The sequence below is a fragment of the Choloepus didactylus genome, chromosome 2 (genome assembly GCF_015220235.1).
Source record: "Choloepus didactylus isolate mChoDid1 chromosome 2, mChoDid1.pri, whole genome shotgun sequence".
NCBI classification, from domain to species: domain Eukaryota; kingdom Metazoa; phylum Chordata; class Mammalia; order Pilosa; family Megalonychidae; genus Choloepus; species Choloepus didactylus.
Genome location: NC_051308.1, coordinates 130070193 through 130096990, shown reverse-complemented (window position 1 = coordinate 130096990; position 26798 = coordinate 130070193). Strand labels below are relative to the sequence as shown.

Below are 26798 nucleotides of genomic sequence, written 5' to 3'. Positions count from 1 at the left end.
GAGCCACCTTGGCTTTCAGGCTCTCCTTTCTTTCATAGAGACCAGTTTAGACATTTGGACTGGTTGTGGGAGGAAGGTTCTAAAAAGCCATTGGGGAAGGATTGAATCTGAGGCTAAAGAGGGCGGACTCAGCCGCACTTCCTCTGTCTTCTCATCTGGGTTTCCTGTCGTCACAGCACGATCATATTTATTCTCCCTTCACTTCTCCTTTTACACAAATAACCCCGGACATCCGTTGTCACCAGCTTTGTCGCGGCCACCTCAAGGACAATCACAAAATTCTGCCTTTAGGACTTAGGAACAGTGCCTGCAAAAGGTAAGATTGATGACATTTTGATTTGAGAGTAAAACCCTGAGCCATTTTATGTGGGGTAGAGTATCTTCTTAGCAGTCTCCTTAGCCTCTTGTAGTAATCCTAAAATCTCCTGGAACTTCAGTTTCACAAAGTTGTGCAGGAAATAAAAAGATCAGCAAGATCCTAGTTATCCTGCAAAGGCAAACAGGCCAGAAAGACTTAATTAACCAGGTGCCATTATCTGCTACCACAAGTGCTTAGAATTGCTATAGGGCTTTTTTTCCTGTGTGTGGTAATTTCTGATGCTTGGAGCTTTCTGTCGGGTGTGTAGGGAGGTGGGGGATGAAGCTGGGAAGAGTTCCCATCTGCTCTGGTCTTCAGAAGACAGGTGTTGTGATTTTAAAGTGAGACAAGAACCAACAGCCAGAGCCATTTAGAAAGGTACCTGGAGTTGAGATGTGAGTCTTCATCATTTGAAAAAGTTTCAAAAGTAAAGGTAGTGACTTCTGCTGAGATTCCTCAGAGTCATTAAACCAAAGGGCAGCTAAAATCACAACTCCCAGCTGAGGTCCAGGAACACAGGATGTGCTCAGGAGAGGGAACTTGAGAGTTGAAAGCTAGACATGAATAAGGGCTACTTACTTTGGTGGTTTTCAAAGGGCTGGAAGAGCGTTGTGATACTCAGACTCCTCAAAATAAACATTACATGAAGTACACTTATGGAATTCAATTAAAAAAAAAACTTGATATTGCAATAAATTTCAATGCATGAGCTGTAACTGATGATCCAGTTGGCAAGAACTCAGCAAAGTGATATAGCCAACTCCGCTCCTCTTCTTTTTCTGTCACCATCATAATGGTTGCTGGGGGTCAGGTGCCCGCTGGAAACTCTGTTTCAGAGCTTTCTTTTTCTGAGACCAGTAAGAATCTCACTTGTTTATGCTGTGGAGGAGAGAGGGGAAACATCCCCTGTGACCACGCCCACCCACTTAACTAAGAGGGCTGGGAATGAGGCCGAGGTATTTAGAGTCATTAAAGGAAAGGTTCAGAGCACTTCAGAGGTTATTGAGTCTTGGGTTTAAAAATAAAGGCTAGACATTTTAAATCTATTCACTTAATAAGCAGGTGTTACCGGCTCCCGGCTAGGCACTGTGCTTTGCTGAGTACTGGTGGGGGAGGGGCAGTGGTGGGGGGAGGAGGAGATTTATCCAGGAAACAGTCCTGTCCTAGGAACTCCTATGAGAGATAAGAGATCAGATGTATATGCTGATGCTTTGGAAGGGAGCTGAGCAAAAGCAGACTCTTAGCCACCAATGACTGAACAAAGAAGTTTTGCTTTCTCAATCTTCAGTGGAATTGGCACTGTTTAGAAATTGTGGTTAAACTGGAGCAGGGGTTGGGCCGAGACATGATTTCCTGCAATGTTTCCTGTATGGGCCAGTTCAGAGTATTTAGCTTTCAGATGAAATGATTGGTCACCTTCATACCCACAGGGAATTATTCAAATCCATCCCTTCACAGCTACCCAGGACCGACCACCACCCAAGTGACCTCACCTTTGTTAACTAACAACAGGCAGAGACTGAAATGGATGAACTCTGTTCTTCGTTTCCTAAGCCCCTTAGGTTGACTCCTGACTACCCTGAAGCTCTTGGACTCCAGCTCTGAGCCTATTCTCTTTTTCCACTGCCATCCCTCAACATACCAGCTGCCGGGCATTGTGCTACATTCTAGAGACCTGAGGATAAATGCTGTGGTTATTGGCCCCAAAGCTTTGAGTCTAGTGTGGAGGACAGACACAGCAATACACAAACAATAACAGAATGTGATCTTTGCTATAATGGAGGGAGAGTGAGCACAAAAGTTAAGGAGTGTGCCAGAGGCTGCCCGCGAAGAGGAGGTAACTGCTTGGGCTCACTTTCAGAGAAGTATGTTTGCTCTGGGGGCTCGGAGTGATGGACAGAACATGCAAATTCAAAGAAGTGTAAACCAGGCATGTTAGAATCGGTAGTAATCAAGTGTGATTGGAATAGAACAAGTCATTGTTGCGACCTAAGAAATGAAAATGTCTTGCCCCTTCTTGGTTCCAGCACCCCTGCACTTAAGGAGAAGGACAGGATCAATATCCAGGAGGGTTCTAGGCCTTGTCCTGGGCGGGACTGAGCCCAAGAGGTTACTATGACTATTTGATAGTGTGTACTGAAATGAGATTGAAGACGTGGATTTCTTCCCCCTCAACCTAGATTTTCCCCTAGATTAGAGTGAAGGGTGGAGCTTCCTAAGAGATTATAGCCATTCTCTTTTTCTCAGCTTCCATTGCAGGAAATGCTGTGTTGATTTCGTTACAGTGGTTTAGTTTGGTTTCTAGATTAGTCGGCTTATAGCACTTCTTGTAGTGAGTGAGCATTCTCTGTGTGTAGATCACCCAAGACCTTAGAGTCTGGGAGCTGCCTTTAGGAAGCTCCCAGGACCCAGCTAACACAGCAGGCTCAGAGCTCTGAGGCATAGAAACCCAAAGAAACCAGATAGCTGTGCAGGCTGGTTTCTAGGGAGGCCGCAAGGGCAGAGGAGGAGAGGATTGCAGTGGGAGATGGATGGTAGACTTGGGGAGGTTGTTTGGAGGTTGGTTTTTGGACAGAGGCAGATGTGTGTTTCCAAATTCAGTGGGGAAGCACTCAAAGTGGAGGCCACAGATTTCTGTATTGGGAGATAGAGACAAGTCCTCTAATTCATTTTCCGTTTCAGGAACACGCAGCAGAGTTCCTACCCAAGCTGTAGCATCAATACATCACAGATATGGCCAAGAATTGTAAAAGTAAAGGTGCCACAAGGGTATATTTCTATAATCACTTAAAATGAGACAGCTATGTTGAGTGTTAGAATGTAGTACTTAAATGAAATTTAGAGATTATTTAGGTTCACATAAAGTGTCCAATTCATTGTGGAAGCCCAATAAATTTTAGCTATTTGTTCCAGTTTGCTAATGCTGCCAGAATGCAAAACACCAGAGATGGATTGGCCTCCACAAAGGGGGTTCACTTGGCCACAAAGTCACAGTCCCAAGGCCATAAAGTGTCCAAGGTAAGGCATCAACAATAGGGTATCCTTACTGAAGGATGGCCAATGGCATCTGAAAACCTCTGTTAGCTTGGAAGGCATGCAGCTGGCATCCACTTGCTTGCAGGCTGCATTTCAAAATGGCGTTCTCCAAAATGTCAGTGTCAGCTTTCAACAGCTGTCTTCAAAATGTGCCTCTCATGTACAGCTAGGAGTGAGCTCCTTCTGTCTGAGCTTTTATAGGGCTCCAGTGAACTAACCAAGACCCATGCTGAATGGGTGGGGCCACACCTCCATGGAAATTATCTATTCAGAGCTATCGCCTACAGTTGGGTGGGTCACATCTCTATGGAAACACTCAGTCAGAAAGTGCCAACCTAATTAACACTAATACATCTGCCCCCACAAGATTGCATTAAAGAAAATGGCTTTTTCTGGGGGACATAACATATACAAACCAGCATACTATTATTATAACTTTCCAATCTATTTTTCATGTAAAGGGAGCTTGTCCAAAGTAAAAAAATTACTTAATTAGGTCTTCTGATTCTCTATGGAATGCTCTTATAGATTTCTTCTTAAATAGGTATCATTGGATTCCATTCCTTGTTTACATAAAGAAATTTCCAGTGTGTTTTAACATAAGCCAACATAAAAATGCAACTTAATTATAAACAGATGAATATCAAACTAGAAAATCAATTATTTAATATACATTTAGTTCATAAAACTTTTGTTTGACATTTTATATTTCTGGAGAACTAGATTGAAGAATGGGGTGAGAAATAATTTTGATGACTCTCATCTTTTAAAAATTGTCCAAAGTAAATTTGAATGTGTGGCTTAATATTCTCTCTCTATATGTATCCAGGGCAAATAGAGGCATTAAGAAATTATTCCATGATTCATGCTAAAAACAGCTACTGTAGACTCTCAGTATTTATACTGCTAGAGACCTAAGTTATAAGGCTTTTGAGATCAAGAATTCATTGGATCATTACTTATGTTCAACTCTTTTTTGTTTGTTTGTTTCTTATTTTGACACAAATTCAAGCTTACAGAAAAGGAGCAAAGTAGTACAAATAATTCCTGAACCCCTTCACCCATATTTCCCAAATATTGTCATTTTACCACATTTGCTTTATCCTTCCCTCGCTTTCTCATCTGAGAGTAATTGCTGATATGCTCTCCTTTCCTCCTATATACTTTGGTGTATATTCTCTTACATAACCACTTTACAATGATCAAAACCAGAGAATTAATACTAATACAATACTGTTAACAAGCTATAGATTTTATTCAGATTCTACCAGTTGCCCCATTATTATTTATGGCAAAATAAAAATCTCTGATCGTGTATTGCTTATAATTGTCTTTTTAATTTTCTTTAATCCGAAACAGATCATGAGTCTTTGTGTTTAAAGACATTGATATTCTTGAACATTATAGGCCAGTTATTTTCTAGAATGTACTTTTATTTGGGTTTGTCTGATATTTCCCCATCGTTAGATTCCAGTTATTCAAACTTTTGATAGGAATACTGCAGAAGTAGCTTCCATTGTCCCACAGAGTGTTGCTTAAGCTGGGAATAGCTTGCCTGTCTGTACCATGCAAGCCCTCCAGAAAAGGGACCGCTCCTCCATTGCAAAGCTCTACATATTTTTAGAGAAAAAGGAACAGAGAACCTCTAGTCTACTGACACTGTAACACTGGAATCTTCCTGATTTAGGGAGTGGCCTTATTATGAAGGTCCCTGTCCCAGCTCAGCTCTGTAGCATCTGTGATTCTTCTGTTGAGCTTGCACAGATCTGCTGAGCTGGCATCTCACTAAGCTCTCTAGAGGGAGGAAATGAGCCTCCAAGATTATCTGGATTTGTCTTTCCTCACCTTTACTTCTTCCTTCTTTCTCTCCTACAAATCACCAACTTCTTCTCCCCTGAGAACAACCTTGAAGGGAAAAAAGTTTTATTAGCCCCCAATTTCGGGGATGAATAAGGTGACAGACACATTCCTTTGTCAGGGTGATGGAGGGATGAGAGGAAAGATGGCTTTGATTTGATATACACTCCTAACCCCTCATCCTTCTCACACTGCTGACAGGGAGTTAGACCTTGGAGGCATATGCTTCCTGGATGCTCATCGCATTGCAGCAAATGAGTCAAGTCAGGAAGTAGAAGGCACTAAACTGGAGACTGGGACAGTGGAAGGACCATGGGCTTTGGAGGCTGAAAGGCCTTGGCCTGCGTACTGGCTTTGCTGGTTACTAGCTGGGTGATCTTGTGCCAGCCATACAGGCTGTCTGAGCCTTGGGTTTTCTTTTTGCAAAATGGGGCTAATGAAACCTAAGTTTATAATGTGAGAATTATAAATAAGATATGTTTATGAAGAACTCAGCATTTTGTGGGGCTTGGTTATCTATCTGTCATCTATCATCTATCTATCTATCTATCTATCTATCTATCTATCTATCTATCTATTTATCTATCTATCTACGTAATTTTTCTATCATCTTTCTATTATCATCTGTTCTAGTTTGCTAATACTGCTGGAATGCAAAACACCAGAGATGGATTGGCTTTTATAAAGGGGGTTTATTTGGTTGCACAGTGATAGTCTTAATGTCACTCTCAGTTGCTCTTGGGGTGTTTGTCCTTTCTTAGCTTCTCCAGAGCAAAAGTCTGCTTTCAACAGCTGTCTTCAAACTGTCTCTCATCTGCAGCTACTCTCTCAGCTTCTGTGCATTCTTCAAAGTGTCCCTCTTGGCTTAGCTCCTCTTCAAAATGTCACTCTGAGCTGCACTGAGTTCTTTCTATTTGTCAGCTCATCTATATGGCTCCAGTGATTTAATTTAGACCCACCCTGAATGGGTGGGGTAACACCTCCATGGAAATTATCCAATCAGAGTCATCACCCACAGTTGGGTGGGGCGCATCTCCATGGAAACACTCAAAGAATTACAATCTAATCAACATTGATACATCTGCCCACACAAAATTACATCAAAGATAATAGCGTTTTGGGGGACACAATACGTTCAAACCAAGACATCATCTATCCATCCATCCATCTGTTTAAATTTATGTGGGTAAGCAGGCCTTAATTAGAAGAACAGATTTTTCTCTCCTATTCAGAAAATATTTTTATTACTCAAGACCTCTATATTTTTTGCTGAGGAGCCAAAGACATCTACAGGCTTTGTGTAGGAAAGGGATAGGAAGCCAGTAATTACCTTTAAGAAAACCATACTTTTTTTATAAAGTGGCATATAGATCTGTATTAGAGAAATGCCTGGGAAGATGTTCACCAAAATTGCTAATGGGGGTTATCTCTGGGAGGTAGTAAATCAGATGATTTTATGCTTTTTTCTTTGTATTTTTCTTTATTGTTTAAAATTTTTTAAACAGAAGGTACCCAACAATTTTTTGAAGTATTTTGAAAAATGAAACAAGCAAACAAGAGATTATCAAAGGCCTTCAGACCTTATGTGTTTTGTTCCTAAAAATCTAGCAGGAAGCTCAGGGTCCATTTTAGGAATAGATTAGAAGGTAAGCTCTGAACTTGCTCTTTTAGTCATAGTCACTGACCCAGGTGCTCAAGTATAGAATCATCCAGGAAATGTTGTCTCATTTAATCTTAGACAATTTATGAAGTAGGTTTTAACATTACCATTTTAAAGGTGAGGAAACGTGAGCATTAGAGAGGTTAAGCATGATGCCCAAGGCCATACTTCTGGTAAGTGGCATCACCAGAATGCAAGACTAGACATGTCTGATTCTAAAGCTAGTGTTTATCAAACTGTGTTCCATGGACTACTATGTTCTTTGAGCTGTTAATAAATAATCTTCAATATAGGAAAAGGTTTTGCAGTTATACAAGTATACTTTTCTCTTAAGGACCCAACATGCACATTAGCATTTAACAAGTTTTTATTTTTTAAAAATATATTTATCAATTTTTAAAATTATTTAATCCTATTTTCTCCCAAAATGATTTGACCATGGATTCCCCTCACACACCACCCCCATTGCAAAGCTCTACATATTTTTAGAGAAAAAGGAACAGAGAACCTCTAGTCTACTGACACTGTAACACTGGAATCTTCCTGATTTAGGGAGTGGCCTTATTATGAAGGTCCCTGTCCCAGCTCAGCTCTGTAGCATCTGTGATTCTTCTGTTGAGCTTGCTGCTTTGATTGTTATAGCTTTATAGAGTCATATAAATTTCATCTTTCAACTTTGTCCTTCAACTTTGTTCTTTTTCAAAATTGTTTTGGCTATTCTAAGTCATTTGTATTTTCATATGAATTTTACAATCAATTTGTCAATATCTACAAAAAAATCCACTCAGATATTGAATGAAAACAATGATTCTATAGATAAATTTGGGAAGAATCAACATCTTACCAATGCAGTTTTCTGGTTTGTTGATGCTGCCATTTTGCAAAACACCAGAAATGGATTGGCTTTTATAAAGGGGGTTTATTTGGTTACAAAGTTACAGTGTTAAGGCCATAAGGTGTCCAAAGTAAGGTGTCAACAATAGGGTACCTTTACTGGGGAAAGGCCATTGGCATAGGAACACCTCTGCTAGCGGGGAAGGCATGTGGCTGACATCTGCTTGCTCCCAGGTTGAGTTTCAAAATGGCATTCTCCAAAATGTCTACATCAGCTTTCAAGGGCCATCTTCAAAATGTCTGCCTCAGCTGCAGCTGTTCTGAGGTCCTTCTATTTGTGAGCTCTTTTATAGGGCTCCAGTAATTAAATCAAGACCCACTCTGAATGGGTGGGGTCCATACCTCCATGGAAATTATCCAATCAGACATTTCACTCACAGTTGATTGAGTCACATCTCCATGGAAACACTCAATCAAAGGATTCCAGTCTAATCAACACTAATATAACTGCCCCCACAAGACTGCATCAAAGAACATGGCATTTTGGGGGATATAATACATCCAAACTGGCACAGCCATCTTCTGACAAATGAGCATGGTATATCTCTCCATTAATTTATGTCTTCAATTTCTGTCAGTAATTTTTTTTTTTTTTTAGTTTTTAGTGTATAGGCTTTTCACATCATTTGTCAGATTTCATATTTTGTAAATATTTCATATTTTGATTTTTAAATTTTGATGTTTGTTGCCAATGTATAAAAATACCATTGACTTTTGTTTAGTGACCTTAACTTTCAGCAACTTAGCTAAAGTCACTTCTTAGTTCTGGTAGATTTTTTGTAGATTTCGTTAGGTTTGCTACAAAGACAATCATGCCATCTGAGAATAAAGAGAGTTTTACTTTTTCCTTTCCAATCTAGATGCCATTCTTCTCCTTGCCTTATTGCATTGGCTAGAGCCAACAGTAAAATGCTGAATAGAAGGGGTATGAGTATACATTCTTGCCTTCTTCACCTAAGGGAAATATTCAGTCTTTCACAACTAAGTATGATATTACCTCTACGTTTTTCAAGAATGCCTTTATCATGTTGAGGAAGTTCCCTTCTACTCTTAGTTTACTTAGCATTCTTAACAGACATAGATGTTGAATATTGCCAAATGAAATTTTTCCATCTATTGAGATGATATATATATATATATATATATTTTTAGTTTGTTATTATGGTGATTTTTTGAATTCTAAATTAGTCTTGCCTTCCTGGAATTCGCACTACTTGGTCATAATTTCTTATCCATTTCCTATATAGTTGGGTTTTGAATTGCTAAAATTTTGTTTGTAATTTTTGCATCTATGTTTATGAGGAATATTAATCTGTAGTTTATTTACTTATAATGTCTTTGTTTGGTTTTGGTGTCTTATAATTCTGGCCTCATAGGATGAGTTGGGAAATAGACAATCCTTTTCTATTTTCTAAAACAGTTTATATAGATTTGGTGCTACATTTTCATTACCATTTGGTAGAAATTCTGTATCAGTAGGCATCTGAACTAAGAGTTTTCAGTTTTGAAAGGTTATTTTTTTAAAACTCCAAATTCAAATTATTATTAGATGTAAGGCTATACAGATTATCTGTTTCTTCTTGAGTGATCTTTGGTAATTTGTGACTTTCAAGAAATTTGTCTATTTCACCTAAGTTGTCAAATTTGTTGGCATGAAGTTGTTCATCAGATTCACATATCCTTTTGATATCTGTAGAATCTATAGTGTCTTCTCTCTTGATCCCAATGTCAATAATTTTTGTCTTTAATTTTTTATTGTTTATCTAAGTAGAAGTTTTACAATTGTATTGATGTTATAAAAGAAACAGCTTATTGGTTCATTGAATTTTCACTATTATTCTGTGCTTTGTTTCATTAACTTCAGCTTTTATTTTCATTATTTTCTTCCTTCTTTTTAGTTTTAGACCTAATTTTCTTTTTTTTCCTTCTAGTTTCTCAAAATGGAAGCTGAGTTCATTGATTTCAAGCCACTCTTATTTCTACTATGGGCATTTAGTGCTATAAATTTTCCTCTAAGATTGCTTCAGTGTCATGCACAAATTTTGATTTTTTTTTGTTAAAATTTTTCAGTTCAAAGTACATTTTAAGTTCCCTTTCAATTTCTTCTTTGATTCATGGGCTATTTAGAAGTATATTATTTACTTTCTAAATGTTTAGGGATTTTCTAGAGTCCTTTCTGTCATTTATTTCTAATTTAATTCCTTGTAAATTTAATGAAAATTGTTTTATGGTCCAGAATATGATCTGTCTTGGTAAATGCTTCATGTGCCCTTGAAAAGAATGTATGTTCTGCTCTTTTTGGGTGGAGGAATCTATGAAGACCAATTTCTTCAAGTTGATTGATTGATAGCATTGTCCAAATCCTTTATATCTTTACTGATTTTCTACTTATTTAGTCTATCAAATATTGAGAGAAGAATATTGAAATTGCCAAGTATAATTATGTGTCTATCCTTTTGGTTCTATCAATTTTTGCTTCATATATTTTGAAGAATTGTTATTAGGTATATAAATGTTTAGGTTTGTTATGTCCTTTTGCTCAATTGTTCCTTTTATCCTTATGAAATGACTTTCATGATCCCTGATAATAAATTTCCTCTGAAATGTTTTTTGTCTTATACTAATATAGCCAGTTTCTTTCCTTTCATTAATGTTAGCATGCTATATCTTTTCCCATCCTTTTACTTTAAATCTGTTATGTATTTTTAACCTATTATATTTTTCTTTATACTGGAAGTACATTTTGGGTCTCATTTTTTAATGCATTTTTATTGCGATATACTCACATAGTATATAATCCATACAGTCATCCAAAGTGTATAATCAGTTGTTCACAGTATCGTCACATAGCTGTGCATTCATCACCACAATAAATTTTTAAACATTTTCATTACTCCAAAATAAAGAAAAAAAAACATAAAAACATAAAAAAAGAAATAAAAAAGAACACCCAAACCATCCCATACCCCTTATCCTCTCCTAGTATTTATATATTTTTGTCATTATTTTATTACTCATCTGCCTATACAGTGGTTACATCAAGAATCAAGTCTACTGGATTATCATTCAACAGACTCAGGTATTTCCTTATAGCTATTCTAATGCACTAGAAACTGAAAAGGAATATCTATATAATGCATAAGAATAACCTCCAGATTGACCTCTCTACTCTATTTGAGATCTCCCAGCCACTGAAGCTTTTTTTTTGTTTGCGTGTTTCATTTCTGTTCCCCCCTTTTGTTCATGATGGCATTCTCAATCCCACAGTGACAGGGCCAGGCTCATCCCTGAGAGTCCTGTCCCTCAATGCCAGTGAGACTTATACTCCTGGGAGTCATGTCACATGTAGCAGGGAGGGCAGTGCGTTTACCTGCAAGGTTGGCTGGGAGAAAGAGGCCACATCTGAGCAACAAAAGAGGTTTTCTGGGGGAGACTCAGGCGTAAATATTAGATTTAGCTTCTCCTTTGCAGGAATAAGTTTCATGAGGGCAAGCCCCAAGATTGAGGGCTTGACTTATTTAATTTGGGATTCCCTAGTGCTTGCAGGACTATCAGGAATTCCCCAGGTGAGGAAGTTTAATATTTCCACATTTTTCCCCAGTCCCTCAAGGGAACTTTGTAAATGGATTTTTATTTTCTGCCCAAAGCACTTTGGTGTGCATCCGGGTATCATATTAACCTGTGTAGAATAACAAGATCTCATTCCCCATTCTAGGTTCCTTGCAACCATGTTGTTTAAATAAACTGTTAGAAATTTTGGAATGCAGTCATAGAGGCATGAAGACTAATTGACTTTCAGGCAGGAGTAATTTCAGGCAGGAAAGTTTTATTTGAGCAGCAGCATGGTAGGAATTGGAAAGAAAATCATCATCAGCATGGCGGGGGTCTGAAGTAAAGCTTCAGCCTGCTCAGGACAAAGGGAAAGCTGTATTTGTGTTCAGCTAGTAGGGGTGGTTAGTTGGTAAAGATTGACAGAAGTTTAGCTGATGGTTTAAGTGATGATTGGACCTGGGGGTCTGTCAGGGTGGGAATTGAGAAGGAATGGCATTGAGCCAATGGAGAAGTGAGTAGAGGGCTTTAGTGTCCTTTTAAGGATTGAAATGTGTATACCTGGGGAAGGGGGTTTTGGACAAGATGCAGTGGCTGATTACCAGGAAGTTTTGCACAAAAGGCTTGTTTAATGTAACGTTGGTGAAAGCCTGCATTTGGAGTGGAATTTTCTAACATAAACTGACTGTACAGGTTATATTAGAAAGCATGCTACAGAAAATATAAATTTTATACCAAATAAACACCTCTTAAATAACAGTCAAAACTCAGGAATAGATGTGACTGCTGTAAGAGCTTACAATCTATGAATCTTTACCACAAACTTCACTGAACTCTCTGCATTTCTGTATCATTCATTACCCAATCTCTGTCCACATTCTGTCTCCTGGTAACTATGCTTCAAATTCAATTCTCAGCATTTGCTCATTATAATAATTTCATATTAGAGAGGCCTCACTCAGCATAATATCCTTAAGTTTCATTCACCTAATTGCATGCCTCATGACTTCATTCCCTCTTGCAGCCATTCAGTATTCCATTGTATGTATACACCACAGCCCTTCCAGTCACCCATCAATATACCCTTAGGGCACTGTGCCAGTTTGAATGTATTATGTCCCCCCAAATGCCATTATCTTTGATACAGTCTTGTGTGGCAAACATATTAGTGTGGATTAGATTGTAATTCTTTGATTGAATGTTTCCATGGAGAAGTGACCCACCCAACTGTTGGTGATAACTCTGATTGGATAATTTCCATGGAGGTGTGGCCCCGTCCATTCAGCAAGGGCCTTGATTAGTTTACTAGAACACTATATAAGCTCAGACAGAAGGAGCAAGCTTGTTACAGCCAAGGGGGGACAGGATATTTTGAAGAATGCACAGGAGCTGAGAGAGGAGCTTCAGCTTACAGAGACATTTTGGAGACAAACTTTGAAAGCAGACTTTTGCTCTGGAGAAGCTAAGAGAGGACAAATGCCCCAAGAGCAACTAAGAGTGACATTTTTGAGGAGCTGAAGCCTAGGGAGGAATGTCCTGGGAGAAAGCCATTTTGAAACCAGAACTCTGGAGCAGACGCCAGCCACGTGCCTTCCCAGCTAACAGAGGTTTTCTGGATGCTATTGGCTATCCTCCAGTGAAGGTACCCAATTGTTGATGTGTTACCTTGGACACTTTATGGCCTTAAGACTATAACCATGTAACCAAATATACCCCCTTTTATAAAACCAATCCATTTCTGGTGTTTTGTATTCCAGCAGCATTAGCAAACTAGAATAGGCACCTCCATTCATTGCAAATCATGAATACTGCTGCCATAAGCACCAGTATGTAAATGTCTATTCCTGTCCCTCTTTTCAGTTCTTCCAAGGATATACCAAATAACAGGGTTGCAGGATCACATGGTAACCCTATATTTAGCCTCCTCTGGAACCACCACACTGCCTTCCAGAGGGGCTGCCTGATTTTACTTCCCTACCGATATCTCTCTCTCCACATCTTCTCCAGCACTTGTATCTTTCTATTTTTAAACAGTTTTATTTGCATGCCATACAATCGATCCTGCATCACCAATCAATAGCTCTGTACATAATCACATAATTATGCTTTTACCACCACAATCTATATGAGAACAATTCCATTTCTTCTGCAAAAGAAATAAGAGGAAGAGAAAAAAATGAAAAAAGATGAAAGAATAAAGAATATAATTAAATTAAATTAAAAAGGAGAAACAACAAGAATCCCATATCCCTCCCCCATACCCCCTGTTGACATTAGCATTGGTGTATTGCCTTTATTACAATTAATGGAAGAATATTACAATGTTATTGTTAACTATAGAGCTTAGTTTTCATTGATTGTATTTTTTCCCCATATACCATCCCATTGTCAATACCTTGCAATGTTGATGTTCACTTGTTTTCCCTCATGTAAAAACTTTCTTATATTTCTACATTTAATCACCATCACTATCCACTCTAGGTTTTGCTCAGTTATATAGTCCCAGTTTTATCCTGTATGCTTCCTTCTTGTGTCATACCTGCCCTTAGCTTTCCTCTTTCAATCATACTCACACTCAGCTTTGTTTATTATTCTCACAATACTGTGCTACAATCAAATAGTATTGTGCTATCCATTTCTGGATCTTTACAATCAATCATTGAACATTCTGTTCTCCTCAGCATCAAATGCCCAGTCTCTACCCTCTGTCTGCCTCCTGATAACCTGTGTTCTTAATTTTAAGTGTCAGAGCTTGCTCATTATAGTTAGTTCATATTAGTTAGACCATACAGTATTTGTCCTTTTTGTTTCTGGCTAATTCCACTCAACATAATGTCCTCAAGGTTCATCCATGTTTGTTACATGCATCATGACTTTATTCTGTCTTACAGCTGTGTAATGTTCCATTATATGTGTATACCACAGTTTGTTTACCCACTCATCCACTGAAGGGCCTTTAGGCTGTTTCCATCTCTTGGCAATTGTGAATAATGCCACTATAAACATTGGTTTATAAATATCCTATAAATGTCTGTTTGTGTCCTAGCCTTCAGTTCCTCTGAGTATATATCTAGTAATGGGATTGCTGAATCATACAGCAATTCTATACTTAGCTTCCTGAGGAACTGCCAAACTGCCTTCCAGAGTGGTTGCACCATTCTGCATTCACACCAACAATGAATCAGTATACCTCTTTCTCCACATTCTCTCCAACACTTGCAGTTTTCTGTTTTTTTTTTTTTTTTCTTTGATAATGGTCATTCTAGTAGGTGTGAGATGATATTTCATTATGGTTTTGATTTGCATTACCCTAACATAAGTCTTGTTTTTTTAAATACAACTGGTCACCTATGCCTTATACTTGGAGTATTTAGACCATTTCATTTAATGTGATAATTGATATGGTTACATTTGAATCTACTTGTTTTCTATTTGTCCCATCTTCCCATGTTTTCTACTTTTCCCATTTGTTCTTTGTTTCCTTTCTCTTTTTCTGCCTTCTTTTGATTAATCTAGTATTTTTTGTGTGTGATTTTAATCTCCCTTGTTGACTTATTAGTAACACCTCCTTGTTTTGTTGTTTCAGTGATTGCTTTATGGTTTATGTTGAACATACTTAAATTCATTGCAGTCTACTTTCAAGTGCTGTTATAATACTTCACATATAATATAAAACCTTACAATAATATATTTCCATTTCTCCCTTCCTCGCCCTTATGCTAGTTATCATACATTTTACTTTTATATTTATTAGCCCCACACAATAATATTGTAATTATTTTTGTTAAAACAGTCCAGTATATTTTAAAGCAATTTAAATAACATGAAAAAATTCAATATTTATCCTTGTGTTACCATTTCCATTGCTCTTCATTCCTTTGTGTAGCTCTGTATTTCTAACTGGTCTCTTCAACTCAGGGAGTCTAATAGTTTTCCCCTCTCTGCACCATGGCTTGGAAACTATGCCAGTGCAATAAACTGGGCCAGTTATAAGGCTCACATCACTTATTTCCCATCTCTCAGGAATCATTGCCCTTTGTTGTCTGATGCCCAATGTCTTGCTTTTTATAATTTGTCCATTTTTTTTGAGAGAGTAAATCTGTTCCCTGTTAATCTATGCTGTCCAAAATTACATATCCCAAATATGTGGTTTTATATTTTCTTATAGCCACATTAAAAAAATAAGATGAAAAGATGAAATTAATTTTAATAATATATTTTTATCTCAATATATACAACATATTATTTCAACATGTAATCAATATAAAAATTATTAATAAGATTTTTTTGTAGCAAGTCTTCAGCAACTGGTTTATATTTCACACTTATAGCACATCTTCATTCAGAATAGTCAGGTTTCAACTACTCTTTAGCCACAGCATAGCTCTAGTATATAGTAGAATCATGATAGTCAATGTTTAGCTGCTCAAGGGAATACATTCAGCTGAGTGTGTCAACTTGAGTGTCACCTCCCCCATGAAATATTCCTTGATCAGCCCTGAAAAATCTTCAGACTTTCCATTTGGCACTTAACATATTTCACCTTTTATTGCTTAATTGTGTCCCGTGCACAAAGGCTGCAGTGAATAACCCCAAGAATGTGGAGATGAGGAACGGAAACTGTCACCTTCTAAGATAAAAAGAAATTCTAGATAAAGTTAATAGGATTATTTGTCCATAGGTGTTTGTTAGCCTATGAGATATTTGGTTAATATGATACCTATGGAGGCTTGGGAAACACTCAAATCTATCATGCCCTCCTGATAAACAGAGTTGTCCTTTAAAACTAAATAATTGTGTGTTCCATTTATTGAATACATTTTACATACAAGGCTCTGTGGTAAGCTCATTTAATTTTCACATCTACCTTACAAGGTATAGGTATTATTCCCATTTTATATGTAAAGAACTTGTGACTACAAATGTTTTAAGTGGATTCCCATATCTCACATATTTGTTTAGTAGCATGTGTGAGAAATGAATTCAAGTTTGACCTCAAAGCCTTTAGAGTAAATAATTATGCTTTTTCTTTTTTTTTTTTTAACTTTCCAAGTATACACAAATAAAATTATAATCTAATTAATTTTACTTAAACTTGGTTAAAGTAATGATGCAGAATCAAGAATAACCCTAAGGATCAAGATAGGAAGGAAAAAATGGAAGAAAAGAAAAATAACAAAGTAAAGGAAAGGGAGGAAGTTGTGATAGATATATTTAGTGTTTTCAATAGCAAAGTTTACTGTACTGTGGAATAGAAGTAGCTCATCAGGCTTCTCTATATAAACTTGATGCACTATCCTTCAAGATCATCTGATTCCTGGCTATCTTGAAACTGCAAAGGGAGTACTATAGATTGTACAAGCAATCCATACACTGGACAAAAAGTGTAGTTCTAGTTGAGAAAGCCAATAAATTGATATTCTGCTTCATACATTAGTCTCATGTGCAGTTTCTAAATATGAGTCATTCCATAGAATTTCATCACCTCTGGCAGAAAATTCAGAATTTGGATCTGGATCTCTGGAATTGAGGACTAGACCCTGGCATTGATGTTCTTAACAAGAAAATCATATTCTATTTTTTTAAAAGTCAAGAAAACTCATTGTTATCTCTTTTTTTCACTATCCCATTGGATAATTGTTGGCCTGTTTTATCTCTGCTGTGAGATTGGCAGCTCTAGGAGGATAGTTAATGGTTGATCATGGTTGTATCTCCCACAGCATGTAGAATGGAAACACCATAAATGTTTCTGCAGGAAAAAAATGATTGAAGCCAGGTATATTCTACCCACTTTCATGTGAACAGGGAAAGGTTTACAAATCAAATGTAGCATGTATATACATTTGAGGAATGGGCTGACCAGTCACTGGCTTTATCCACAGCTGACTGACCAGCCTATCCTTGACCTTGAGGGATGTCTTCCTGAGTTAATTGTCCAGGCACTAGTTACTAATGCTGCACATGGGCCCTAAAGCATTTGCCTGGTGTGTGTCACTCTGACTCACTCTCTGAGGATGGCTCTATTGTTCTCTTCTACAGTGCTTAATTCAATGTTAAGCATCCTTGAAGCAAAATAGAGACTCTGAGATGTGCCAATTGATACATCAGTTCAAAGATTAAGGGACCAGAAAGTTTAGGGAAACCTTCCAGAGCAGATTCACAGCTCAAACCAAAGGTGATGCTGGGGATCCTTGAACCCTGAACATTTGTGCCTTCTGAACTCTGGTGTCACCTTGCAGAACATATTTCTTATTTCCTTTTTCTTCCTTCTACTTTTAGGGCAAAAATATCCCAGCATGGGCATGAGTACTTTGAAATTGCTGAAGTATGTCCTATTTGTCTTCAATTTGCTCTTTTGGGTAAGTGTATCTCTCCTGAACATGGCAGAGTTCACCATCCCCCCAGCTAAGCTCTACTTCTCTCCTCTCTACTGAAGAAACTGGTGTGGTATAATCTATGCCTGGGTCATGTGCAGCATATCCAGCCTAGGAAAAAAAGAATAACTTCCTCCCCGCTTCCCATCTTGCCATGAAATAAACCTGTAAAATTGAAATGTACAGTTATTAGTAGTGATGTCCTTCCTCTTTCTGGAGGCTTTTGACTACTGTTACTGCTGTTTTACATGGGTGAGAAAGGTGAGACTCTACATTCTGTGTATTGAGTGTTTCTTTTATCTTGCCTTTTCTTCTGGGCTCCTTGGAAGAATGGCTTATTGAAAGGGAAAGGAGATCTCACTGTATCAAGTACAACAATTGAATTTCAGATATAGGACAGTTGGTACAAACTTGTCTATGAGAAGATTCTTAAGAGTTTGGGTTCTCTAGTTGTCTCCCTAGGACTATGAACTTCCTCAAGCAGGACATCCCCTCTACATGGTCATGATTTCCAAAGGGAAGGCCATGTATGAGCAGTTGAAGGAACAAGGAATAGGGGGTCTGAAGCATGAAGTTAGGCCTGCTATATAATGAAGATACCATGTAGCTCCAAGGAGCTTTCTCTGGGATCTGAAAATGGGTAGGATGAAGAGTGAGAGGATCACCATAGGAGGAATCCGGAATTGCCTCTTCTATAGGAACATGGGGAAGCTGGGTAAAGAGGTTGCTCATTAGAGTCTTGAGAAAGCCAATGTCAAAAGGTGACTCTGATCTCAAGTAAATGAGAATATGAGGGGATACTCAAAAACCACGTTTTGCTCAGAATGTTGGGGGATTCTTCTTTTTTAGTTCTGTGGCTGCTGCATTTTGGGCTTTGGGATCTACTTCCTGATCCACAACAACTTCGGGGTGCTCTTCCATAAGCTCCCCTCCCTCACACTGGGCAATGTGCTCATCATTGTGGGCTCCATTATCATGGTGGTTGCCTTCCTGGGCTGCATGGGCTCCATCAAGGAGAACAAGTGCCTGCTTATGTCGGTGAGTCCCTAGAAGCAAATGTTGTGCTCTAAGATGGGGGTGGTGGGTTGATACTTTCAGACCCAGGAGAGATGTTTCTTGGTAGCTTGTGTACAGGCACAGGTTAACATAGGATGGGCATCTCAGGTCTGCCAAGTGTCAAGTCTGTCCAGACTAACATCACTTTATTTCTGACTGGAACCCCAAGAATAGGTGGAAGAAGGCATTGCTATCCTCCTTAGCATCCCTTTTACGCTGTTAATGGTGACCTTTACCATTGTGATTTCCTTTCATAGCATTTTATTTCTTCTCCATGTCTGGCTGAGATCAAGTGTTATCTACATGCCTGAACCCTCCTTATGTTAGTATGTATTTTCAGGAGCTGACTCTTAAGTCAGTAACTCTGACTTTGATGGGAAATCTAGCCTTTAGACTCTTCTAAAGCATTGTGTCCCTGCTGAAATGGCAGGGGATGTTTCCCTAAGCCACATCTCCATGAAATACCCCACAGTGTGAGTGACCCACCTTGGGCAAGGGTCTAGGCTGCAGTGATTGAGGGCTAATGTGAGAGATGCTGGAGTTTTCAGTTGTTCCTCCTCAGTGAACTGTCCTAAAGGAGCACTTTCAGGTGTAGGTTTGGCTTGAGCACTCTGTGAAGGAAGAGCTCCCCATTTCTCTAGTGTTCCCAGAACAGAGTTTAGTATCGCAGTGCCTTCTATCCATAGGTGTGGGTTCTTCCCACCATGGTTATTTCTTAACTCATTTAGTTAATCCTCGTTCCCTTATGGCTCAACTCTTAAACTCAAGCCATGGAGAGAATAAGAAAAAGTCACTGTTCTTAGATATAATTCCCAGACAAATAGCAAAAGATGGGAGAAAATAGACCTGGGGAAAAGGTTTTAAGCAGCCAAAATCAGTTTAGGAGTGAAAAAGATGAAGGAAAGTGAAGGAAAGGGAATACATGAAAATGTCTTTTCTCTCATGTGTGATTAGCATAAATTAAGTGTCTAAAGTTAGAAACAAATTGTGTTAGGATCACAATTATAGCACCTCCTGCCCCCATCGCTACACGGCTGCTCTCAGCTTCCACGAGCACCTCCCTATTCTATGCTAGCCTATGACTTCTCAGAAATAACCAGGTCCCAATCTCTAATGACACATGGTTTTAGTTTACTGGCCTTTTGCCCAACTGTTTCAATAGGCTGATACCATAATTCCTTCACTTATTCTCTTTCAGTCAACAGACGGTATTGAATACGTAATATGTACACGACGCTACGATAGGAACAATGGGTAGGAGGGAACAATGTTAGGAGATGGCTGATCTGCCCTCCAGAGGCTTACAGTCCGGTCATAGGGAAAGAATTTGCCTATTCCTCACAAAACAAAAACAGGCTTACAAAGGCCAGAGCAAGCAGGAACAGGAACCTCCTGCACATGTGCAGAGACCTTCCTGGATGCTCCCAGGGTGGAGGTGATGAGAGAGGAGAATGGAGAACTGGGATCAGTGCTGTATGTTTCTGCTTTGCCCCAGTTCTTTCTCCTGCTGCTGATTATCCTCCTTGCTGAAGTGACCTTGGCCATCCTGCTCTTTGTGTATGAACAGAAGGTAAGTTACAAAGAACATAACTCATTCATTGGCTCATTGCTGAAAGTGAAGAATGCAGTGGAGAAGTTGGAACAAAATAACCCTTGTAATAGAGGTAGAAACAAAGTGGAAGTATGGAGGGAAGAGAGACGAATTGTCATTGGAGAAAGAAAAAAAATTTTAATGAAGATTGTATTTTAGTGGTGCCTTGAAAGATGAATATGAAGGCAGTAAAAACAAATGTATCTTCCCCCTACTTAGTTTTCTCCCTGTGTTTGGCAGTAGAGACTATCTGTCTCAGTGTCTAGAGAAAACCTGTGTTTTAATTGCCCCATTTGCTTCCATTGTAAAATCAGAGTTTGGGAAGGAAGGAGTGCATGGAATACGTCTTCCTTCAATTTCACCATCAGCGTTTCTTCCCATGCCCAAACTCACTCCACTCACTTTCTTAGCTCTGAGAACATTTGGAAAGGAGGAGCAAATGCAACCACTAGCCTATAGTAAACATTTCTTATTTCTTGAACTCACCTGCTTTTTATGTCTCCTCTGCTGGAATGTGCCCTACTCAGCTGAGTGATTATGTGGCTGAGGGTCTGACAAGTAGCATCCAGCGTTACCACTCAGACAACAGCACCAAGGCGGCGTGGGACTCCATCCAGTCGTTTGTGAGTACAGGTGGAATCTTCCTCAGCTCAGCCCAGTCTTCATTTTCCAGCCTCAATCCCTGGGGGCTATTTCCTTTCCTGGACAGAATTTAAGGTTCACGGTCCCAAGATCCAGAATAATGCCTTTGCTCCCACAAACAGGGGAGCACAGGAATCAGTATGGTGGGCACAACATTCTCCACATTCTTTCATCTGTTACCAACTTAGATGAGCTCATTGCTTAAGCCCTACTAGGATGTAAGTCAGACCCAAACACATCAAACTGGAATTAGTTTTTGTGTTTTCCAAAGTGTTATTGAAAACAGGAATTGCATCATACAAGAAATCTCTGTTGAATCCCTGAATAGCCTAAAGTAGGCTTGTTACCAAGCCCACCAGCATTCCGTTCCTCATGCCTCCACACCACCAAAAAACATATATATGTAACTCTAGAGTCCTGCCTTGGTGGTGATGGGGGATAAAGATGGGGTCTGTGTCTCAAACAATATCACTATGACCACATGGAGCCACACCATGGCTGTGCCATGAATGCTTAGTGCAGAGTAGCAGAAAGAACAAGAATGAGAGCCCAGAAACCAGGATTGGGTTGTCTTGGGCATGTCATTTAACTTCTTGATATCCAATTTGTTCTTATTTTTTAAATTCTGTGTAGATATATTTTATTATATAATTTCCAGATACACAAAGTAAAGAGAATAATAGCAAAATAAGTCTCCATGTACATATTACCTAGCTCAACAGTTAACATTTTGACAATGTTGCTTCATCTAATCCTCTACTTTTCTGGGAGGGGGGGGCTGAAATACTTTAAAAGAAATCTTAGACCTCATATCATTTCATCCATTAAATATCATGCATGGGTCTCAAAGATAAGAACTTTTTAAATATGCCTAACTTCTTTATCATACCTAAAAATTTACAATAACTCCTTGGCATCAGCTAATGAACAGTCTATTATGAAATTTCCCTAATTTCCTAAAAAATTTTTAGTCAGTTTATTCAAATCAAGATCCAAACAAAGTCCTCCTGTTAAATTTGGAGATAATATGTCTCTTAAATCTCTTTTAATCTATAACAGATTTCCTGACTTTCATGTTATTTTATTTGTGGAAAGAAATTAGGTTATTTCTCCTGTAGAATTTCCCACTTTCTGGATATGGCTAGTTACTTCCTGAATGTATTTTGGTGCCATGGAATCTTTTTGTCCCATAAATCCCATAAATCTAGAGGCTTGATATAGGTTCAGTTTTTTGGCAAGACTAACTTGTACTTTCTATTGCATCATGTAAGTAGACTCATAATGTCAGATTGTCCTACTTTCATTGACTTTAAAACTGATCAGTGAGTTCTGGTATGGGCAGCCTGATCCCTCCATTATAAAGTTTCCTGTGTGCCTCACTTGATCTATAAAATGTGCATAAATTAAACATGTCCTCTCTAATTCACAGGGTTCATATGTGAATTAAATGGTATAATGGATGCGACAGCACTTTATTCCAGAGTCCATGGTGGTCAGGCCAATTGTGGATTTTCTGCTACAGAGTCAGATCTGGAAGGCCCCATTTCTATCTAATACCCATAGTTTTCTTTCTGTTGACTTTCTAACATTCATGTTTTTGTTTGTTTGTTTTGGGGGGGTGGCTTTTAGCTGCAATGTTGCGGTATAAATGGCACAAGTGATTGGACCGGTGGCCCACCAGAATCTTGCCCCAAAGATCCACAAGTTAAGGTAATTTTTTTTTTGATGACTTTCCTGTTGTTAGCCTCTTTGGGTAAACGTTTAATTATCTTGGAAACTTTTGTCATGTGTGACCTCGACCTCCCAGCCAGAAACAGGGAACTTTGAACAAAAGAGAGACTGGGGCAGACAAACCCAGGTAGCAAAACAAATCATAAAAAAGCAGGAACAAGCTCATTCAGACTTTGGATGCAATGAAAAATCTTGTTACACTGAACTAATACTCTAGATTGTGTGAAAGTGGCAGAGAGTTGTGTCTAGGTTTTTGTGAGCAAGAATTAGTTCTCTTATGGTTGAAAATGAAATTTGCAGGTTGAGGTTATCTTCTCCCTCTGCCTGTTTCTCTGCTCTCCTTTCTTGGAGATGGCAGGATCCAACTTCTTATTGAAATGAATCATAACTTCAAAGTGAAGGAATGAGGAGTTGTGGGGAAAGTTGTTGGAACTGCTGAAATAACCTGCCCACTTAATTCAGACTTCCAGAGTACGCCCAGAAAAGCCAATTCATCTTTCAACTAGAGCAAGCCCTAAGGTCCATCCTCACCCCCATTACCAACTCTTGAGTTTGTTTGGAAGTATCCAGAATTTTTTCAGGTCTCTTGAGGAAGACTAGGACACCCACCAATCAGCAACTGCCCTGAAGCTTGGTAGGAATATAATGGGTTTACTGGTTGCTAAAGCAGAAGTTGAAATACAAATCAATCCCAGGATTGCACAGCCCATAATTCCCATTTGGTAATTCAAGTCAGCAATGAGTATTCAAAGAGCATAAAACCATCTGTTGCTGATATACTTCCTGGAACTTATTTACTCAGTGGGTAGGGATATAGGACTTCTACATTAATTGCCACTGTAATGATTAAAATGCCAGAAACTTCTCTAGTTTAATATTCTCTACTTTATGTCTCTGTTTCTCTATTCATACAAAGAAGATTAAAACACAGTACCTGGCTTAAGTCCCTTGGCATTGCATACGGCAAGGTACAAATAATCTTCCTATAAGCCTACAGATAAAGTTGAATGATATAGTTGTTATCATTTGTACCTGTAATATTTTTTCTAGGGTTGCTACATGAAAGTAGAACGGTGGTTTTATTCCAATTACCTGTATATCGGAATCATCACCATCTGTGTATGTGTGATCCAGGTAAGAGCTTCCTTGTGAGGATTAAATGAGTTAAGCCATGTAAAATTTAGATACATACGTGGTACATAGTATGTGCTCAATAAATGATAGCTATTTTTATTAGTATATGACCTCCCCCAGTCAAGCAGAAAATGATGTTATTACCAACTCGATTCATGGCATAAAGAAAATAAGCCACAAGAAAATCTACGTGGTCAGCGTATCATTCAGCCACCAACCAGAACCCTCACTCAGTTGATCTGGAAAACAGTCTGTGATGGATGAACCCTACCACTTGGGAAAGAAGTGGTTTTGCATGCTAAGAAGGAGTTGATGATGAAAATTATAATCAATTTCTTCCTTGTTTCTCAGCTCATTGTGGCAAATCAAGGGTAGATTGGGGGTAGTTGTTTCCTTTCTTATTATCTGATGTTATACTATTTTCCCACCCAAGTGCTGAGTATCTCACAGATTAGCTAAAATTTAATCAGGAAGCTCAGAGAGAAGACACTTTTCTCTGATTGGAAACCAAGGAGGCATAGGACTTGGGCAGAAAAGACTGCACAGTGTCCAGTAAGCAGAACTTAACTATACCAGTCTCAGAACATCTGTGACTTCTTAAGGAAAAAAAAAGACGACACTTTATACTCTATTGTCTTGTCATCATCACTCCCACTACTTTCTCTACTGCCATTCTCAAGATAAAGGAGAAAACTCCTGAGACAGAATTGAAAGTGATAGAGGGAAGGGTGGTATCAGAGTTATGGGTACTTTCTTCTTCCCTGGGGCTTCTCCCAGGGCTTGTGGGAGAGATGGCTCCTCCTATGAAGACCTCACATTTTCCCAACTCTTTTCTCAGGTGTTGGGGATGTCCTTTGCACTGACCCTGAACTGCCAGATTGATAAAACCAGCCAGGTCCTAGGGCTGTGACTTGCACCCGCCCCGTGCTGGAGAGATTTGTTTCATCTTTGGAAATCCAAAACCACTTGTAGCATGAAGTCCTAAATGATCACCTCCTGGACTGGCACCTTTGTCTTCCTCTCATCTCTTTCTTATTTTGGCCCCTGTCTCATACAACCGGAGAACATGGTATTGGCCAGGCACTTCTCATCTCAGGCAGTCAAACGATCATATGCAGAGTTGTGGCAGCAGCCATGTCCCTCACAGTGGTGACACTAATATGTGAGGATTTTCCAGACATGAGAGGCCCAGAGAACCCATGGCACTAATAGATCAAGATCAAAGGATGGGTTCAGAATTTGAATTTTGGTATCTTCCCATTGTCAAACCAGTCTCCAGCTTCTAAATCGTTCCCAGTCTACTTTTCAAAATTGAACAAGGGACAAGCTGAAGGAAGTTTGGGGGCCAGATAATTGTCTCAACCATTTATTTTCTTTTGACTGGTGGCCTTGGCTAGGGGAATAACAATATACTCGTTCCCTAAATGGTGAGATTTCTTTTAGTTTCTTTATTAAAGGGCCTTGCTGATTTATTCTAAGTCTTTCCAGAAGAGACTATTCAGAGTTTTATACCCTGATTTCAACTGGTCTCTTAACCTGTGATTTACATTGCCCTGAAGGAACTCAGAAGAATCCTGGTGTTATTTTCCTATCAGATAAGGTTTTATAAGTGTATTATTTTAGCTCTTTAATAAATAGTTTATGGTCTCAATCATAATATTCTCATTTCTATAGCTCAAAATCACCTTCCATGACTCAGCCTGATTGTCCAGCCATAAAAGAAAGCTCAGGTAGTAGCATCAAGCCAGGTATTTTAGTTATTGCTACAAAAAAATTACTCCAAAATTTTAGTGGATGAGAACAAACAATATTTATTATCTCATAGTTTTGTAGATCAGGAATCTTGGAGCAGCTCAGCTAAGTGATTCTGGTTCACAATCCCTCACAAGACTTCTATCAAGGTATTAGCTGGTGCTGCAGTCATCTCAAGGCTTGATTGGAAGAAGACCCACTTTCAAGTTTCTCCCAAGGCTACTGATAGGCCCTAGAAGTTCTGTTTTCAAGCTGTCTCCTATGGCTGTTGGCAGGCCTCAAATCTTTGCCACATGGATCTTTCTACTGGGCTGCCTTATGATATAGCAGCTGGTTTCTTTCATAGTGAGACATCCAAGGCAGAGCATGAAAGAGAACATCTAAACCAAGCCATAGTCCTTTTATAACCAAACTCAAAAGTGGTATCACATCATTTCTGCTATATTCTTTTCCTCAGAAGTGAGCCAATAAGTTCAGCCTGCACTCAAGGGGAAAAGATGACATAAAAGTATAAATCCCAGGAAGGTGGGGGATCATTGGGAACCACCTTAGAGGTGACTTTCCACACAGTGTTTGTTGGTATAAATAAAGAATAAATAAAGAATAAATAAAGAAGCTTAATTGAATTATCTATAATTATCTATAAGTCTTGGAAACTGCAACCAAATTTTGTACAGGAAAAATCAGAGCATACCTAATTCAGAGCCAACAAGCCAAGTATAAAGAAGTCAGAAAAAGGATTGGAACCTTTTGTTCATAATCTCCCACCTCCCTTTAAGGAAAATTGGTCATTTGAGTGGTAGTCTACAGGGAAACCTACATCTTTTACACTTTCCTGAGGCATCTTTTACACTTTCCTGAGGCATAGAAGGAGAAAAACTATCTCATATTCTATATGTACAAAATTAAATTTATCATTGTATCCTTGAAACTTGCTCCTCTTCTTTGTTACCTTTATTAGTGAGTGATACTACTACGCACCTAGTTGTTCTAGCCTGAAACCTGGGCTTTGTCCTTAACTAAGCTGCCCTTCACTCCCAACATTCATTCACGTGAAGTTTTAAGAATTTACCTACAAAAATAACTCAAATTCATCCATTCTCCTCATTTCATTTATCGCCTATATTCCTTCAATAACTTCAACAGCCAGCTCACTGGTCTGCT

At 38.7% G+C, this 26798-nt stretch overlaps 1 protein-coding gene across 2 annotated transcripts; it reads left to right on the top strand.

Moving 5' to 3' along the window:
* Nucleotides 1-184: 184 nt before the first annotated feature.
* Nucleotides 185-26565, top strand: CD53 (CD53 molecule). 2 transcript variants are annotated; one of them, XR_005215279.1, is made up of 9 exons: nucleotides 185-316; nucleotides 17634-17713; nucleotides 18578-18766; nucleotides 20280-20354; nucleotides 20903-20998; nucleotides 22647-22727; nucleotides 23799-23882; nucleotides 24721-25612; nucleotides 25708-26565. XR_005215279.1 is itself a non-coding variant. In XM_037826410.1 (8 exons), the coding sequence occupies exons 2-8, from the start codon at nucleotides 17651-17653 to the stop codon at nucleotides 24790-24792; spliced, it is 660 nt and encodes a 219-aa protein (XP_037682338.1). In that variant the 5' UTR covers nucleotides 185-316; nucleotides 17634-17650; the 3' UTR covers nucleotides 24793-26565. The 2 variants fall into 2 exon arrangements, 1 of the variants encoding a protein (XP_037682338.1); XM_037826410.1 differs by having other exon boundaries at nucleotides 24721-26565.
* The last annotated feature ends 233 nt before the right edge of the window (nucleotides 26566-26798 follow it).